Source organism: Podarcis liolepis, assembly GCF_965112155.1.
Source record: "Podarcis liolepis genome assembly, chromosome: 4".
In the NCBI taxonomy this organism is placed as follows: Eukaryota; Metazoa; Chordata; class Lepidosauria; order Squamata; family Lacertidae; genus Podarcis; species Podarcis liolepis.
The window spans coordinates 30605553-30625561 of NC_139558.1; the positions used below are offsets into that span (position 1 = coordinate 30605553).

Consider the following 20009-nt stretch of genomic DNA (forward strand, 5'->3'; position numbering starts at 1 on the left):
TGTGGTGGTAGCACAGCGGCAGCAGCAGGCCCCATTAGCTAAAGTAGTACCTCAGGTTAAGAACAGTTTCAGGTTAAGAACGGACCTCCAGAACAAATTAAGTTCCTAACCCGAGGTACCACTGTACTGTATATACTTAAAATGTAAGGCCTACTGTGTGGACCTTCTTTCCAGGTAAGTGCACCAGATTGCAGAATTGGGCTGGAAATCTACACACCCCTTTGTGCCAGGAAGGTGGGTGGAGGTGTCCCTCTACCCAACCCTGCTGGCATAGAGAGAGGCGTGTTTTCCACCTGCCAAATGTGTGGGTAGAAGTGTTGCCAGCAGCCCTCAGCCCTCGAACAGGCTGTTGTGGAAGGGTTTGGCCAGCCTGGGATGCACTGGATCCTGAGGGGATCCCCCTGCTGTCGGTGAATAGAACTGAACCCAGTTTGGGTTTGATTGCTGTGCCAGTGCCAGGCTGGTGCAGTGAATTGCCTTCCCACCTTCTGCTCCAGTGGGAGCAACTGAGCTGTGGGTGTGGCATTGACTGCCGCTTTGTCGCAGCACTGCTGCCTGGCTGGAGTTTGAATTTTCTTGTTAGTTACCTCCGCCTGTTGAAGCCATAGAAACACTACCTGAAGATGTTGCCATCAAAAATAATATATTGTGGATAAAATTGGCAGTACATGGATTAGATTTTTGACTGAATATGATGAGGCTTATTACTTTGTCATTGATGTGTGAATGATCGAACCAGTGCTTTTTTCTGGGGGTACGCATACTCCTAAACATTTTGTGAATATTTGTACTTTTGTACATTGTATTTATTTTTCCTGATTTGAAGTATAAAACGGTTGTTTTCTTGAGTCAAAATGAGAGTACCCCTAAACATTTTTTTTTAGAAAAAAAAGCACTGGATGGAACTATGAACACACACCATCAAGAAGGACCTCTTGGGGTGGATAATGATAGAAATGGCTACGATTTTAATATTTTCGACTAGTTTGTATATGCATGTTAGTACAGCAATTTGAAAACCACTTCAAGGCTGGCTTTGTGAAATAACCAATTCCCATTTCATTATCCTTATTTTCCTAACAAATATATTTAACAGTGTAATCAAAGTGTATCTGCTCAGAAGTATGTTTCACCTGCAAGCAAGCACCTTGGTACTTAAATGAACTTGTATATATATGAACTTGTACATATTTATATATATAGTGCACTGCTAGGCTGTAGTTCTATGCAGCATTATCTGGGAGTTAAGTTCCATTGAATGCAATGGGGTTTATTTCTGAGTATGTATATATGTATAAGATTGCACTGTTAATGTTTAAATTGTTAGAAGGTCAAGTCTATAGGAGTGGTTGATTGCACAGACTCTGCCCTTGCAATAATCACTATTTTTATTTGATTAGCTCATGCTGCTTGCAGGTTTCCTCTTCATTCCTGGGTTTTGCTACAAACTCCCAACTGGTCTTTGGGCGATTAAAAGGAAAAAAGAATGTGTACACAGATAATTGTGCTTAAACAACACATGTTGTGTCTATGTGCAACTGCATGGGAGTGGCGTAACTGGACACCTTATCAACAAATTTGTGTATTAAGAAATAAAAAAGCAGTGTCAACTCAGGTGGTTTTGCTCAGCCCTTGGGCAACAATGTTTTCAAGAAGTCCTGTCTCTGAGTAGTCCCACCTTTCCACTTTACTGCTTCCCATATGCTTGCTCTGACCTTCTGGGCACAATCTGCATCACTGCACAGAAGGAAAATAGGCAGCTTTCAAAAGTGTGGACTGGCTCTATATTTCTGCTTATTGTAAGTAGTTTTTAAATCACCTCAGTATCGAAAGACTTGCACGTATCTTAGTTCTGCTGTTAAAAACCACATGGATTCCAGTTCTTTCAATGGAGCTTATTTCCAGATACTGTAAATGGGTCTAGAATTGCAGCCTTTAAGGTATTAGACGGTGCCATTCTAATATACCATTTGCATAAAGAGCTTATGCTGTGTATGAGAATTTTGGGACAGTTACATCTAAGACATGGTCTGCTTCACTCTATCCTTCAGAGGACTTGGGAGACTTCATACAACTACCTGATGCATCACCACAAAGAAAATAATTAACGTAGAAACTTGCTGTACTGGTTGTTAATGTTTGACTCTGCTTTTTGATCCTGCCTAGCCCAGTTAAATGGGAGTAGCTGGAGTAAGCTGAAGGGGAATCATCATAACACATTTGGTATTGCAGTTGTTACCGAATCTCAGTGATTGCTGTGTGGCCAGACAGTTTTAAGTCCACATTGTTTTATTGGGGTTTCCCTACTTCCTTGTAGCTTTTGGGTCCTTGTCTTCATAAATGTATTTTTTTTATTTTATGAAATTATTTTATGAAATTAAGACCAGGAAAAAATATTACAACTGAAAATCCATTGTACAGTTTTTAGTGTTTTTTGACATACTCCTTTGTAAGTTTAAATCTGTTTCAACATAATGGAAATGCTCCTTGATCTTTGTTTGTAACTACTGCTATTTAAGTTTAAACATAATTCTGGACTGGACTCATTGCTTTACAATTCAAATATCCATAAATATATATAAAATCTGCCAACATAGCGTAAGACGTCATGCATCTGTAGTGCGGAAAAGCTTATACCGTAATAAATCGGTTAACACCACATACCGGTATGTCATGTGTTAATAGATACCATAATAAAACTTTAAGAGAGGGGTGGGGAACTAGTCCCCAGCCAAATTTCATATAGTGGTCAAGCAACAGGGGAATGGTGGCACCAAAAGACTGGAAAGGGTGTCCCACCCACTTTGGGCTATGACGCCACTGAAGTGCACTCGCCACCATTACACCTGGTGAAAAGGCTCAACTTCTCTAAGGTGCTACGGATACTAAAATCACTTCCTAGTCTGACCGACATCTCAGGACACACTTACCAGAGAGCAAGCCCCATTGACCACATCCTCAAAAAGCACTTTGCCGCCAACATGCCTGGGCATCGGGCTCCATCCCCACCTCAGGACTGCAACCAGGGCTGGGCCCACCCATGAGGCCAGGTAAGGCGATTGCCACAGGGGCAGCAGATCCCAACGCAGATTGCAGAATCGTAGAGTTGGAAGGGACCGGGGAGGTGGTCCCCTAGCCCAACCCCCTGCCATGCACCCAATGCCCTTTTAAAATGTGTTGGGGGACATTATTGGGTCGCTCTTGTTTTTATTTCTATTATACGTATTTCGTGTTTTTATGTTGAGACATACCTGAGAGCTGCAGGTATAGGGAGGTATACAAATTTAAATAATAAGAGTAAATAAACAAGAATGGAGGAATCTCAACTGAAGTACCAAGCACAGGTGGCCTTTGCTTTAAAAACCTCCCAAGGAAAGTGCAATCTACCACCTTCCAAGGGCACCTGTCCCACCGTCAAGCAGCTGTTACCTCCAGAAAGTTCTTCCTGGTGAAGAAGAAGCAGCTGACTTTATTATTGGGTTGACTGAAGGAGAAGAGGAGAGGAGGAAGAAGACTTTATTATTGGGTTGACTGAAGGAGAAGAGGAGGAGGAGGAAGAAGACTTTATTATTGGGTTGACTGAAGGAGAAGAGGAGGAGGAGGAAGAAGACTTTATTATTGGGTTGACTACTGAAGAAGAAGACTTTATTATTGGGTTGACTACTGAAGAAGAAGACTTATGGGTTGACTGAAGAAGAAGAAGACTTATGGGTTGACTAAAGAAGAAGAAGACGACTTTATTATTGGGTTGACTACTGAAGAAGACGACTTTATTATTGGGTTGGCTGGGTTGCCCCAGGCACTTCGGTCGGCTCCCAACCCATGAAAACACAATAGGGCACCCAACATTTAAAACTTCCCCATCCAGGGCTGCCTTCAGACGTCTTCTAAAAACCAGAGAGTTGTTTTATTTCCTTGAACATCCGTCTTTCCCCCTCCTCCCTTGTCCCTGGCAGCTGGAGGCACCTTTCGGGCAGGACTGCGACCAGAGGAACATCCTTTTGGGAGGATCCCTCTCCTCCGGTCCAGCCTGGAACAGCTCCGTCGGTTGGAACGTGGCGTCGGGGGGCGCCGAGCCCGCAAGTTCGATCCCCGTCGGGGGCAGCTGCGTCTCCCTGCCCCACGGCAGGGGGTTGGACTAGATGTCCTTCCCGCCTCCCTCCCTCCCTCTGCTCCCTCCCTTCCAGCGGGAGGAGCCTCCGCCTGTCAGCCTCGCCTTGTGACCGGAAGGGCCGCGGCGCCGCCGCCGCCGCCCCCGGAGGGAGAGACTCAGCTGCCGCTGGCTTCGCCACCGCGGCGGCGGGAGAACCGCGGGGCCTGGAAGGAGGAGCGGGCTCGGCTCGCAGCAGAGGCCTCGGCGCGGACGGTCAACAGGGGCTGGGTAAAAAAAGACGCTACGCCCGCGTCTTCCTCGCCCCCCTCCTCCTTCCCGGCCCCTTCCCGGGTCTCCCTGCCTCTGCCTCGGTCCGGCACCCTTTGCTGGCAGGGGGGTCAACCCCGCGCCCGCCCCGGGGTGGGCGTGGTGCCCTTGGGTGCTGGGGGTGTCGCTGCTGCTAGCCCAAGACTGCTCGCCTGGCCTGGTGCGTTGCTTGATACAAAGCGCAGTTTCCCTTTCCGTATCTGGGAGGGTTAGTAAGTACTACTCGTGTGTAGCAAGTGGACGGGTTTTTTGAATTGGGGTGGGGGGGGGTAAAGGAAGGAGGGGCGAGGCTGGTGGATAGTGGGCTGGGCTGGGTTGCAGCAGCCAGAGCTCCTCCCTGCATCTTGGTAAGAATGGTGCAGAGACACCATCTAGGCACCATTAGGCTCATGTATATTATATACGGTGTTTAGAAGGCAGCCCTGTATGGGGAAGTTTGTTAAATGTTTTAAATACGTTTGATGCCCTGTTGTGTTTTCATTGGTTGGAAACCGACCAATATATATATTTATACAGGCTTGATAAACTTTACGCAATTTACACAAATTTCTTAGCAATTCAGCTTCCCATTCTTACATTATTGGCAGCAGAATAAGTACTGTGCATAAGACGGCAGGTAATTGCAGCTGGTGGAGGAAATCCCCACCCCCTCCAATTACCTGCTGCCTTATGCACAGTACTTATTCCGCTGCACGTTTCTTTCTTTACTTCGTTCTTACTATCTTCCCATTGCTTATACTTCAAGGTTTAGTCATGCTGGCCGCATGACCTGGAAAGCTGTCTGTGGACAAATGCCAGCTCCCTCGGCCTGAAAAGTGAGATGAGTGCCGCAACCCCATAGTCACCTTTGACTGGACTTAACTGTCCAGGGGTCCTTTACCTTTACCTTACTTCAAGGCTCTCTCTGTGTGTTTGTTTACCAGCGAGGCTTTCGGCTAACCAGTTCTCACTAGGTATAGGGGCTGGGCTGGGCTGGGCTGGGCTGATCGCCTCTGTGCAGTTTCAAAAAGTAATGACGGCCATATTCCGTGCCTAAAGAAAGAAAAGGTCAAGAACTGACCCGGCCTCCACACACAAGCTGCTTCTTCCGGACTCCCTTGGAGCAGGGACAGAATGGCAGTAGAAAAAACACTGGTTGTAGGCAAGTTTCATGGAAGTCACACTGTCCCCAGAAGTTAGTTGAGCAGTTCCACACTCTTCGTAAGCAGTGGTGTTAGAAAGCCTTACAACATCACCTGCTGGGGTTCTGTGGTGTGTCATGTTGTTGATGTCTTAATAGAGCGGACACAGGTAATCTGTATAAAAGAAAGGTGCCATAGAGTCATTCTGGTTATCAAAATCCAGGCAGGAAGCACAGGTGTGTTGCATTTCACAATTGCAGGTGGACTACTGTGTCATCCGTGTGTTGCAATATTCAGTTGTGGATTGGCATGGCTGAGCCTTCTGTTGTTGTATTTATTCTATGAACTCCTCGGCACTCGAGAGCACATTAGTCAGCCCAGAATACTCATCATTGTCATTTATTAAATTTGTGTGTCGCCTACTCGACAGCCGCTGTGCGTCTTGAAAATATGCAAAACCACGAATCCAAAGTTTTAAGGCATAATTTACATGTAAGAAAATGACAATCTACAATGAGACCTCGCATTATAGAAAAATCTTAATAAGTCTCCTTATAGCAGTAGAATTAAGATCAGTAGAACTGAAAGAAAGGTGAGAAATGATATCTCATGTAAACTATTATTGTTATACAGTGGTACCTCGGGTTAAGTACTTAATTCGTTCCAGAGGTCTGTTCTTAACCTGAAACTGTTCTTAACCTGAAGCACCACTTTAGCTAATGGGGCCTCCTGCTGCTGCCACACCGCCGGAGCACAATTTCTGTTCTCATCCTGAAGCAAAGTTCTTAACCCGAGGTACTATTTTTGGGTTAGCAGAGTCTGTAACCTGAAGCGTATGTAACTTGAAGCGTATGTAACCCGAGGTACCACTGTACCTTGTATACCTCTGTTGTTATCGCCACACTTAATATACGGTTAAATAGCTACAACATGCAACGGGATGAAAACTGGCAATTGCTCAGCAAAACATCGGGGGGAAAGAACTATGCTGGGGGAGAAAAAAGTCCTGCCTAGTGACTAGTCTTTCACCTTTTTCCCCACAGTGGCCAACAAGATGCTCCTAGCAAGCCCAGAGGCAAGATGGCAACCGGTGTTCTCAGCAAATGAAACTGAGGCACGCGCCTCTTAAAGCCACTGCTTGTATCAGAGGTGGGGAACCTTTTTTCAGCCTGAGGGCTGCATTTTTTCTTGGGCTTCCTTGGGGGGGGGCGTGTCTCGTGCCAGTGGTAGGCAGGTCCACAGGCAAAAGCAGGTGGAGCAACAGGTTAAATTCCAGCCACACCCAAAAGCCAGAGGTGTCTACACCAACACACCTCTCCATTTCCCATCGAAGGAGCGTGCCTGCACATCTCTCCATATAGGAAAGTGAAAGGCAGTTGGAGGGCTTTTTCCAGCCACGCAAAAGCATTGGTTTTGGGTATAAAGGAGAGTCCCCTGGGCCTGAGGCTCCCCACACTTCTCTTACACCACCTTGTATTATTTGTTGCATTTCTATCCCTCCTTTTCCTCCATAGAGCTCAAAGTGGCTTTCATTATTCTCTCCCCTCCTCATTTAATCCCCACCACAACACTTCAAGGTAGGCTGGGCTGAGAGGCAGTGACTGGCCTAAGGCCACCCATTGAGCTTCATGGCTGAGTGGAGAATCGAACCCTAGTCTCCTAGGCCCTAGTCCAACACTCTAACCACTGCAATATGTGTGGCAAAAGGAGAATATGATGCAGTCAGATTACACGCCGCACATTCTCTGCTGAGCCACTGGGAGTGAGCACTTAATTCCAAAAAGTATTCCCAACCCTTATGATGGCTTTAGGAAGTCAGAAAATTGGATAGCGGCACTATTTAGGATACAAAAAATTGGGAAGATCTAGAAGCCGTCTTGCTTTCTTGAAAGGTTTTGAGGGTATACTCAGTTTTATGTCAGGATTAAAGTGAAAGTGACTCCCTCGCAGCTGTGTGTTCAGGTAATGTGAGTACAGTATTTCTGAAGCTGTGAAAGGAGAGGGGGGAAGCCACGGCTGTGCAGGGACACGGTCTCAGGGCACAGGAAGCCATATTGCAGTGTCTGGATTGGGGAATGCCTGGGGACGCCATGTGTGCTGCTTTGGAAAAAAGAAAGCAACAAAAGTGTACTAAATCAAAGAGAAGTGAATTACATACGTCTTCCTAAAGCAGGGGTTCCCAAACTGGTCTGTGGACGACCAGGACCTGTGAGCTACATTCAGGTGGTTATTTGTATTTTATTGTAAAGTACACTTACAACTTATGCACATTTAACTTGTGTGCATTTAGCTTTACGTGCTAATAATAATAATATTTTAAAAGGGGATGTGTGTGTGTGGAGGGGACTTTGGCAATCCCACCCACCATTGCATTGTGTTTTGACTATATGCAATGATGGCCTTATGCGCTGTTCCTGGAACATAACCCCCAAGTAAGTTGTGGGTCTGCTGTATTACAATTTCAATTCTATGGAATTTCAGATCCAAGAATTAAAAAGCAGTGGAAACAATTAAAAAATCATATAGCGTCTAGCACAGCACATTACAATTGTTGCAATGGGCAGAAAAATCATTAGGTGCTCTGACAAGACTCTCAACAGTTTTTAAAGTGGTCCGTGGTGGAAAAGGTTTCTTGGACAAACATACATGCAACCTGTATGCCCAGTAAACCAAGGGAGGTGCTTTTCCTCTTCCTGCTGTCTGCCTGGAGCCGATAAAGTTATAGACTGCAGATTTTGAGCCGATCTGCGCCAGTCTGCTTGCCTTATATTAGCTTCAGGCTAGCCACGTACGGAGAGAAGTTAACAGATGTACCATTTCTAGTGTCGCGTCAGAAAGGGCATCTGTTTACAGGTGCTGTTAACAAACTGAAGGTCTGGGTTGATTCCCTTTAAACGTTCTGTTTGTTCTCCCTGCTGCCTGGGTGTGGATAAAAATAAGCCTCTCTTCTCCTTTTCCGCGGCAGGCCATCTGGAAAGCGCGATGAGTGTCAAGGCCTTCAGGCTCGTCCCCGCGGTGGAGCGGGACTTGCTGATGGGCGACAAAGCTCGGATCAACATCGAATGCATTGAGTGCTGCGGGAAGAACCTGTATATCGGAACCAATGACTGTTCCATCTACTACTTCCTGCTGGAAGAAAAGAACTCGCCAGCTGAGAAAACGTCCTTTTCCGTCTCCAAACAGCTGCACAAATACCTGAGTTTTCGGAAGCCCGTGGGGGAGCTGAAAGCCGCTTCTGCGCTCAATCGGCTCCTGGTGCTTTGCGACAACACCATAACACTGATGAACATGATGAACTTGGAGCCCATCCCCACGGGGGCCAGGATCAAGGGAGCTACGATGTTCACGTTGAACGAGAACCCCATGAGCGGGGATCCTTTCTGCGTTGAGGTTTGTATCGTTTCGGTCAAGCGCAGGACCATCCAGCTCTTCTTGGTCTATGAGGACCGCGTTCAGATTGTGAAGGAGCTTCTCACCCCGGAGCAGCCTTGTGCCGTGGCTATAGACGGCCACTATTTATGCCTCGCTCTCACCACCCAGTACATTATTCTGAACTACGACACTGGCGTTTCCCAAGACCTCTTTCCTTACTCTAGCGAAGAGAGACGGCCCATTGTGAAAAGAGTAGGCAGGCAAGAATTCCTGCTGGCGGGACCTGGAGGATTAGGTAAGGTCGCAATGTTCTCTGCTTCCCGTTGGGAAGATTTTGGGTCTGTGCTTAGAAAGGGTTTGGTCCTCCCATGATATGTCATATCTTGATCCATTTGTTCCTTGGTGCTGTGTTATCCAGTCGTAAAGGTAAAGGGACCCCTGACTATTAGGTTCAGTCATAGCCGACTCTGGGGTTGCGGCACTTATCTCACTTTATTGGCCAAGGGAGCTGGCGTACAGCTTCCGGGTCATGTGGCCAGCATGACTAAGCCGCTTCTGGCAAACCAGAGCAGCGCATGGAAACACCGTTTACCTTCCCGCCAGAGCGGTACCTATTTATCTACTTGCACTTTGACGTGCTTTCGAACTGCTAGGTTGGCAGGAGCAGGGACTGAGCAGCGGGAGCTCACCCCGTCGTGGGGATTTGAACCACCGACCTTCTGATCAGCAAGTCCTAGGCTCTGGTTTAACCCACAGCACTGCCCGCATCCCTCCTAATCGGTCTTACCAATACCTTATTTCTGTGCAACGAGCTGTAATCTCACAGCAGCAGAGCATGCAGACGACAAAAGAAATAAGGAAATAAACAGCAAAAGTTTACATACTGTTGTGTACACAGGGCTGGCGTGCTGCGTTTAAAGATGCCCAGCAAATGCTTATGACAATTGTGCAGGCACATCCCAGGCAGCAGTTGTAATATGAATGAATGCACTGAATTGGCAGGGTAAAAGGCTGCATTCCGCCAGGCCTCTATTTTCTAACTTGAGAACGTCATAAAATCACAGTCTGGAGGGAGATGTGCTGCATATTGTACTAAAAGCCAATTGTGTGGAAAGGCCCCAAGACTCTAGCAACTGCTGATAAATCTTGTTTTGTTTTTTAAAAAGTAGCATATTGGAAAACACGAATGATCTTGGAAATTCATGCTTCCTTACTGCCTGATCCTAATCAGTGCTAGGCATGCTTGAGCCCATTGAAATCAATGAGATTGGGTTTGCTTCACTCACTGTAGGATCAGGCTGTTAGTGGCATTCCACTAAAATTGAATTCTGATGTTTTTTGGCATTTCGGGTGCCTCCCATGTCACTGACTTGACTCATCTAATGCAGGGCTTGAATTGTAAACAGAATTATGCCAGGACTTTCCTACTGTAAGAAACAAACGAAGTAAGTGGTGCAGGGTAACTTTGTTAAGCCAACACTGAAGTCAGTGGTGCTGCTTCAAGATTCAAACTGCATGCTCTGGGGGGAATCGCAACCTCCTTGCTAATATTTATTTATTGTCCTCTTTTCTAACGCGCTTGGATTCCTTTTGCAGGTTGTAGAATTAAGGTTGTTTTTGTACAGCTGATATCCGTAAGCATTTATGGCTCAGCCAGAGCTCAGTATAAGACCCCCAGCTTTGCCTGAGATAAGGTGAATCCTACATGGCGTAAATAGCTTGTTAAAGATGAGAGTCCACTCTTGCTTTCCTTAATAAGTGGAGCCTTCTGTTCTTATAGAGAGGGCAGGTGGCTATTCGTTTCTCGAGGAAACATCTGTGTACTGTTGTTAGGCTTGATAGCACATGGAGCAATCCCTAAGTCCTAGATCCACAGGCTGCAGGAGGCGAGGAACGGAGCAGAGGGGACTCTCCACCAGTGGGCAAGATCTTTTTCCAGCAGAGGGGCACGTGTACTGCAGAGAACAGCACTATAGCCATAGATAGTTCAGTGGGCATGTATCTACCACCTCACCAGAGTGGTGCATGCTCTGGTTATCTCCCGCTTGGACTACTGCAATGTGGGGCTACCTTTGAAGGTGACCCGGAAACTACAACTATTCCAGAATGCGGCAGCTAGACTGGTGACTGGGAGCAGCCGCCAAGAACACATAAAACCGGTCTTGAAAGACCTACATTGGCTCCCAGTACGTTTCTGAGCACAATTCTAAGTGTTTGTGCTGACCTTTAAAGCCCTAAATGCCCTCGGTCCAGTATGTCTGAAGGAGCGTCTCCACCCCCATTGTTCTACCCAGACACTGAGGTCCAGCACTGAGGGCTTGCTGGCGATTCCCTCACTGCGAGAAGTGAGGTTACAGGGAACCAGGCAGAGGGCCTTCTCGGTAGTGGCACCCACCCTGTGGAACGCTGGTAGAACCCTGTGGAATAGTCTGGTAGTTGTTGTTCAAAGTGAACAACAACTACCAGACTATTAGAAGGCATCTGAAGGCAGCTCTGTTTAGGGAAGCTTTTAATGTTTGATGCATTATTGTATTTTAATATTTTGTTGGAAGCTGCCCAGAGTGGCTGGGGAAGCCCAGCCAGATGGGCAGGGTATAAATAATAAATTATTATTATTAAATTATTATACCACTGAACACTATGGACCTTTCTTTCAAACAAATGTACCTGACTTGTTCCACAAGGTGTCCGTTCTGTCTACTGTATGGTGAAGGACAGAACATCGCTGATGACCAAACGGAAATGTCATGCAACGTTCTTTTTAACATTAAATGCAACTGAGACACCGAACGTCTGGTTGAAATCACCGTCCGTACAACTGATTCTTGCACAATGACCGCTCACTCTTCAAAGCAGTGGGCGGGGTTTGCATCCTGGCACGGGCTTCCTGTGCCTGGGTGACACCCCCTTTGCTTACTGGCCATCACTTCACCCCCTCCCCACCTAGCCAATCAGCTGCCGGCTGGGGGCAGGGCGGAGTGAGAGCCAGGTAGGGCAGGCTCCAGCCGACCATCTCTCTCGTCGGTCTTCGGAGCGTCACAACAGTCCGCACAACTGATTCTTGCACAACCTATCCTTTTATCTATTTGTTTCTAAAACTCACTTGTGTGACGGAATGTTCCAAACTGGTTAACACAGTTTAAAAAGGTGTAGCTTTATGCAGATAACTGTGTAGAAGCCGGGTGATCAGTTGGTTGTCCGATCAGACTTCTAACTCATTGCTCCCTTTCTAAACCGGCAGGCATGTTTGCAACTGTTGACGGCATCTCCCAGCGTGCTCCTGTTCACTGGTCAGAAAACGTGGTTGGTGCTGCCCTCTGCTTTCCTTACGTAGTTGCACTGGACGAGGAGTTCATTACGGTGCATAGTATGCTAGACCAGCAGCAAAAACAAACACTACCCTTTAAGGATGGCCATATCCTGCAAGACTTTGAAGGTACCTAATTGTGTGTGTGTGTGTGTGTGTGTGTGTGTGTGTGTGTGTGTGGTGAAATACTTTGGGGGAGATCTAAGTGTTTTTCTTACAGTCTTTAAAAAAACATAAAAGGCAGGGACTGGCTCAAGAGCAAACCACTGAACTGCTTTTCTTAAGCCAAGGGTGAAGAACCTGTGGTCCTCCAATGTTTTTGAACTCCCAACAGGCCCAACCAGCATGGCCAGTTGTCAAGGATGATGGGAGCTGTGGTCCATCAGCAATCTGGTTCCCCATCTTAGTCCTCAGCATTTCTCACTCAAAATATTAAGTATTGTATTACATTCCCGGGTTATCCATACTGCTCGGCCTACGTGTGGTGTAGTGGTTAAGAGAGGTAGACTCGTAATCTGGTGAACCGGGTTCGATTCCCTGCTCCTCCACATGCAGCTGCTGGGTGACCTTGGGCCAGTCACACTTCTCTGAAGTCTCTCAGCCTCACTCACTTCACAGAGTGTTTGTTGTGGGGGAGGAAGGGAAAGGAGAATGTTAGCCGCTTTGAGACTCCTTCGGTTAGTGATAAAGGGGGATATCAAATCCAAACTCTTCTACTCTTCTTCTACGTGTAGCCGCAAAACATGCCCTAAGGAGCTAATGAGCTGAATGGCTTTTATTGTGTATTCTCAGGACTGATCACACTCTTAAGGAAAGGGCGTATAATCTGTGACTCTCTAGGTGTTGCTACACATCAACACCGACATTTAGCCATGCTAGGGTTGATGGAAGTTGGAGTTCCTCATCCATGTTCTGAGGAACGATCATGCTCTGAGTTAAGGAAACCCACACTTCGAATGTGCATACAGTGATTGAAAAATGCATATATGGACAAACCTACGAAAGGGGTCGCTTTCCAGGTCATTGTGCATGTCAACCTGTCGTGTCCCCGCCTAGTTCCTCCCCCTTCTTGGGCCAAAATTGGCGCACATGTTGGCACATTCGTGTGTCACTTGGACGTACACAAAATGGCCGCTGGCTGTAAATAGCTGGTTGATTCAAGAGGGTGCACTTCCTGTAATAAGACTCTGTTGTCCAACGTGAAGGATATTTATTGCCATCGGACACAAAATATCTCTCCTGTGGGGGTGACATGGAAGTACTTCCTATGGAAGATCGTAGAGACTCAAAAAATAAAGCGGTTGACAGCGTTTGTTTGGCACTTTTGGAAAGCATGAGCATGATTTGAGATTGTGCAAGGGCAGCACTCTTAATGTTGTTTGTACAAGTGTTGCTTCAAGCGCCTTTTTATGTGGAAATACAACTGGCATATTCTAAAAATAAACTGGCAGACACTAGCTAAACCGAACTGATGTGGAGTTTCATTTCTTCATTTTAAAATGGAGGAAGAAAACGTGTTTGTAGAACCATCAGCGACCATTTGTGTACTTGTAACTTAAATGCATGTTCCATCACTAAAATGTCAGCAAAGATACTTGATCCCAATGGTAACTACATTTTTGCAAGGCCAGGTGCTGCCTTCCTAACTTCGCCATTATCTGATATATTGCTGTGTTTGCATTGTGCTGGATTTGCAGCAATAATAATAATAGTAATAATAATAATAATGATAATAATAATAATAAATTTATTTATATCCCGCCCTCCCTAGCCGAAGCCAGGCTCAGAGTGGCTAACAACAATAAAAGTAACACCGTTTACATAAAATCACAATCAATTAATTGAAATGCATTCTAAAATCAATTCATTCTAAAATCAATTCAAAATCAAATCTCCTCCTCAAAATGTATTTCCTCTTTAAGTTGCATTTAGTTTATGCATCTCAGTGACTTTTCTATATATATATTCTGTTTTTGTTTTTTTAAGTCATTTGCGATCATGTAAAATGGACATCTTCTTTTCATTCTTTCCCCCCCAGGCAGAGTAATTGTGGCTACCACCAAAGGGGTCTATATCTTGGTCCCACTACCTCTGGAAACACAGATTCAGGATCTGTTGGCCAGCCACAGAGTCGAAGAGGCATTAGTCTTAGCAAAGGGAGCCCGAAGAAATATTCCGAAAGAGAAATTTCAGGTCTGTTGGTATTTTTTGAATGCATCTGGGCATGTGAAGGCAAGCAGAATTGCAGGCAAGCTTTGAAAAGCTGGAAGTCTTATTTTGAAGTATCTAGAAACTGGAGCCATGCTGGTATCGCAAGAGAGAGAGGGCGCCATTCTTAGAGCTGCTTCCAGGATGCCGTCTTTAAGCTATGAGATATTAGGAAGCTGTAGCGCTTAGTGGATTGGGTGTGTTGAGAGTTAAGATTGTTCCGTTTTCTGAGTGATGAACATCCCTGTAATCATTTGCAACTGGAATAAAAAGGCCGTGTGCCACCTTTTGAGCTGACTAACTTTAATCTTAAACTATTTCTTGTGGAAAAGCAAGTTTCATTTACTTCAACAGAAGTAAAGAGCCAGTGTGGTGTAGTGGTTAGGAGCAGTGGACTCGTAATCTGGGGAACCGGGTTCGCTTCCCCGCTCCTCCACATGAGGCTGCTGGGTGACCTTGGGCTAGTCACACTTCTCTGAAGTCTCTCAGCCCCACTCACCTCACAGATTGTTTGTTGTGGGGGAGGAAGGGAAAAGGAGAATGTTAGCCGCTTTGAGACTCCTTCAGGTAGTGATAAAGCGGGATACCAAATCCAAACTCTTCTTCTTCTTCTTCAACAGATCTTGCTTCCAGGTGGAAGTAGTAGTTTAGCAAGCGTAAAAGGTGGTGACAGGCATTGTGGAATGTAAAGTATCCGTGTTCTTTGGCATCCTTATCTCTTTGTTGCATCTCTGAGGGTGGGAGTAACTCGCATAGGCACTGTGCTCATAAGCATTGGGCTAGGACCTGGGAGATCAGGGTTCAAATTCCCACTCAGCCATGAAATCCATGGTCGACTTTGGGGCAGTTGAAATGTTTTGGCCTAACCTCCCTCACAGGGGTGTTGTGAAGATAAAACGGGGGAAAGAGAAGATGCACAATACCACCTCAAGCTCCTTGGAAGGCGAGGTGGGCTATAAATAAAATAAATGGATTAGATCTTCTCTTAGCTATTATGCTGTACCAGCTCTCTGAAACAGTTTAGGCTTTCTTGGATATAGGATCACCGTTCGAACTTTCTTGACCCAGCAGCCCTTCATAAAGTCTACCCAAGGGTGGGGCGCTTCGCAGTCTCCCCACCCACTCACCTTCTCGCTTTGCCTTCAAATCACTTTAGCTTGAACTCTCTTCAGATGGATAACTTGACTCTAATACCAGAGCTTATTTAATGTCCATGGATTCCCCCCCCCCCGTGTAATTTTGTATTGCTTGAGGCTAGATAAATTTAATTAAATTACAGGAAAGTTTAGAAGACAAATTAAAACATCAGATTCTTTTCACCGTAAATCATTATTTCATTAGCCACAGTTGAGTCCTCTTGTTTCATCTCCTTTCGCTTTGTGCCAGCGCTCGTCTTCACATGTTTTTGTATATTTATTGCTGGTGCATTTATATATCGTCCTTCTTCCAAGGAGCTTGAGGCACCCTTACGTGATTCTCCACAGACACTCTCTCACTCTGTCTCTCGCACATACACACCCTTCTGTGCTTGCAGTGGTCCTGCGAGGTAGTTTAGTCTGAGAATGATTTCTCCAAGGTCCATCTGCATCTCAGGGGAGCGCTTTGGAAAGATTGCAATAGGTCTATAATACACTATGAGCTTGCCAGGATTAGCTTCTGCTCAAATCAGTGAAAGGAGGGAACAGGTGAAAATAGGTGCGCTACTTGTGGATTTTGAAAACATTGCATCTCGATTCAAAGTAGTTGGCTTGTAGACTGTTCTACTGCCACATAACACTTGCTTCGGGTATGAAAACTGTTTGGAACAGTTTCCACATCTGAGAGAGCATGCAGCCCAGTTGCAACTTGCACGTACGTGCATTTTGCGGTGTGCACATTACATTGCTACTTTGTATGCACACAATCCACATGTTCTTATGCTGCTTCCTTCATGGGATTGATCAGCTCTGGGAATCTCATTGACTTGGAAGTGCCTGTAGGTTCTTAGCACAGACATTGCTGGAGTCATCTGAAGAAGTTTCTCTTGTGTGCTTCTTTCTCTGTTGCAACTGGCACCCTTTCGCAGTCCCCAGAGGACTTGCCGGGAAACTGATAGCTAGATAGCTATGCTTCGTAGTCTCAGGGTGGACTTGCAGCCTTACCCAACTCTCTGATTCTCCATATTGTGAAAGTCGTACAAATTGCATGCAGTTATGAGCTTTAAATCAAGTCAGATTCTGGCTTAGCCCTCATTTCAGCATGATACAACTAGTGTATGAGCCACGCTATATATATTTTTCTTTCATCGGTTTCCTAAACGGGTGATATTTTACCCTCTTTGTTTCCCATTTAGGTTATGTACAAACGAATATTGCAGCAAGCGGGATTTATACAGTTTGCACAGCTTCAGTTCCTAGAAGCAAAAGAACTCTTCAGGTAATCCCTCATGTGGGGCGAAGAACACTTTTTGAGTGTTACTCGGCAACCGATTGAATACTTGTGCTTGGCTTTAAAGGCTTCTGAGTTCTGAAATATTGTCATGAGGCAGAAATGAAACACTTAGAAGGCAAAAGATTTAGGATTGCGGACCAAAGCAAATTTGGGGTTGTTCTTTTTTGATTCGGTGGTGGCTGATGAGTGACGAAATTCTCTGACATGTTCCCAAGTCCTGCTGATTGCTGTATACTGAAACTGTTAAAGGGCCATGAGATAGTGCTCGTCTGTTCTGCCCCCAGGCCCCTGTCTTGCTTGCATCTAGGCAACAGCTGATGCACCAGGTTTGATTTTGAATCAGCTGGGTATTTGCAACAATTGCCTTGGCTTTCCCCTTAATATTGGTACAGTGGTACCTTGGGTTAAGAGCTTAATTCGTTCTGGAGGTCCATTCTTAACCTGAAACTGTTCTTAACCTGAAGCACCACTTTAGCTAATGCGGCCTGCCGCTGCTGTGCAATTTCTGTTCTCATCCTGAAGCAAAGTTCTTAACCTGAGGTACTATTTCTGGGTTAGCGGAGTCTGTAACCTGAAGTGTCTGTAACCTGAAGCGTCTGTAACCCCAGGTACCACTGTATAGGCATTCTGACTGGTACTGTGTGTGTATGCGTGCCGGCAAACTGCATAGCTTCTGGGAACTGAGCTTTTCAGTTTGCTGTTGCACATACAACGGAAGCGATGGTAAATATGGAAATAGAGTTCTGTTTGTAACGTAGCTTAGATCTGGGATTACCAACACAGCACCCACAGGCACCATGACAGCCACTGCCTCTTGGGCACCCTCCAAAACCCCCTGCCTGCCCTAAAGTTTCTGAGCACAATTCAAAGTGTTGGTGCTGACTTTTAAAGCCCTAAACGGTCCTGTATACCTGAAGGAGCGTCTCCACCCCAGTCGTTCAGCCCGGACACTGAGGTCCAGCGCCGAGGGCCTTCTGGTGGTAGTGGCACCCGCCCTGTGGAATGCCCTCACTGCGAGAAGTGAGGTTACAGGGAACCAGGCAGAGGGCCTTCTCGGTAGTGGCACCCGCCCTGTGGAATGCCCTCCCACCAGATGTCAAAGAGAAAAACAATTGCAAGGCTTTTAGAAGAGATCTGAAGGCAGCCCTGCTTAGGGGAGCTTTTAATGTTCGATGCATTATAGTATTTTAATATTTTGTTGGAAGCCTCCCAGAGTGGCTGGGGAGGCCCAGCCAGATGAGCAGGGTATAATTAATTAACAAACAAACAAACAAACAAACTTTTGTGGTGTGCATTAATTTCCTTGGCTTCCCGTGGCCCTGCCCTCTGCCATTCCCCACATGAGCTGCAGGCATTCAAACGAAGGGAAGAGGGCAGGGCAGCTGCAGCCTTGCTTTCCAGGATGCCAACACTCCTAGTTGCCCCTCAGGAAAGGGAAACAAGGAAGAAAAGAGCAGGATCCTGCCTTATGAGCGAGGATGAGTTGGCAGGAGAAGTCTAGAGCTTCTTGGGCAGGGGAAGCAACCTGGAGCATCGAAGGAGGGAGAGAGGGTTTCCCCATATACGTTCACCCGCATGGGGTGCCCAATCGTGGGTCCTAGTGGGACACTAGGAGGGGGCTTGCAGTGCTTTAACCCTTTGTCCCCTGCTTCGGTTCTGATCTAGATTTCTTAATGCTAAGTTATGGGCAGCTGTAACAAGTGTCCACATTTCCCTATTATTATTTATCAATTTGTATACCGCCCTATACTCAGTCTCAGGGTGGTTACAACAGAAAATCACAAAATAAAAACGCAAAATACATAATAAAAACAAAAAAACAACAACCCAATAACTGCCCCCAAACACATTTTTAAAGGGTATCAGATGTCAAATCAGTCAAAGGCCTAGTTGATAGGGAACGTTTTTGCTCCGTGGGGAGAGCATTCCACAGACGAGGAGCCAGTGCAGAAAAGGCCCCATTCTCGTGTTGCCACCTTCCAGATCTCACAAGAAGCTGCCACACGAAGAAGGGCTTCTGAAGATGGTCTCAGGGGTAGGTTCATATGGAAAGAGGTGGTAGTGCGTGGTCCTGAGCCATTTAAGGCTTTATAGGTCAAAACCAGCACTTTGAATTGGGCCTGGAAACTAACTGGTAGCCAGTACAGTTGGACCAGGATAGGTGTAACGTGCTCAAACCGTCTTGCTCTGGTGAGCAACCTAGCTGCTGAATTCTGCGCTGCTTGAAGTATGTACAGTGGTACCTCGGGATGCGAATGGTATCCGTTCCAGAGCCCCGTTTGCATCCTGAATAGAGCGTAAGACATGGCTGCGCGTCTGTGGCTGCATTTTGCTGCTTCTGCGCATGCGCGTGACGTCATTTTTGACCGTCTGCGCATGCGTGAGCGGCGAAACCTGGAAGCAATGCGCTCCGTTACTTCCGGGTCACCGCGGAGCACAACCCGAAAATACTTATCATGAAGCATATTTATCCCGAGGTATGACTGTACCAAGCTAAGTGTCCTCTGTGTGTGTGTGTGCGCGTGCATGCGCATGCTCCTCTGTATACTTTCCCCTTTCTTTTTGCTTCATTTAGTTTGACACTGTAATTGCAGAGGCGGCCAGCTGGACGTCCGGGAGCTGATCTCTCTCTACCCCTTCCTGCTGCCTTCTTCCTCTTCCTTCATGCGGACTCACCCTCCCCTCCACGAATATGCGGACTTGAACCAGCTGACACAGGGGGACCAGGAGAAGATGGCCAAGTGCAAGCAGTTCCTCATGAGCTACCTGAACGAAGTGCGCAGCACCGACGTGGCCAACGGCTACAAGGAGGACGTGGACACGGCGCTGCTCAAGCTCTACGCAGAGTCTGGTCACGAAAGCCTTCTAGATCTGCTGGTCTCCGAGAATTTCTGCCTTCTCGCAGATAGCGCTGCGTGGTTGGAAAAGCACAAAAAGTAAGCCTCTGGGTGACATTTCCTAACCCCCAGTAAAGCTCAAAGTGAAAGGAGAAATGCCCAGTAACAACCCTAATTATTTTCTGGGTTTTTGTTTTTTTTAAATATCTTTTAACTAGATGCCCATGTTCCATTTTGAATGATGTGAGGCCTCTGGCGAGCAACTAATTTTTCTCCATAACCGTTTTTAATTTTAAAAATGCAAGCAGCAAAAT

General features: G+C 46.3%; 1 protein-coding gene across 5 annotated transcripts in view; it reads left to right on the plus strand.

Moving 5' to 3' along the window:
* The first annotated feature begins 4050 nt into the window (after positions 1–4050).
* Positions 4051–20009, plus strand: part of TGFBRAP1 (transforming growth factor beta receptor associated protein 1) — a 29358-nt gene continuing 13399 nt past the window's right edge. Inside the window, exons 1-7 of one of the 5 annotated variants that reach the window (XM_083501458.1) lie at positions 4051–4632; positions 6585–6690; positions 8507–9208; positions 12155–12349; positions 14259–14413; positions 16761–16843; positions 19453–19794. In XM_083501458.1, the coding sequence (XP_083357584.1) occupies positions 6645–6690; positions 8507–9208; positions 12155–12349; positions 14259–14413; positions 16761–16843; positions 19453–19794 (1523 nt within the window). In that variant the 5' untranslated portion in view covers positions 4051–4632; positions 6585–6644. The remainder of the gene's footprint in view (positions 4633–6584; positions 6691–8506; positions 9209–12154; positions 12350–14258; positions 14414–16760; positions 16844–19452; positions 19795–20009) is intronic. The other 4 variants (XM_083501459.1, XM_083501460.1, XM_083501461.1 and 1 more) reach the window with 4 other exon arrangements.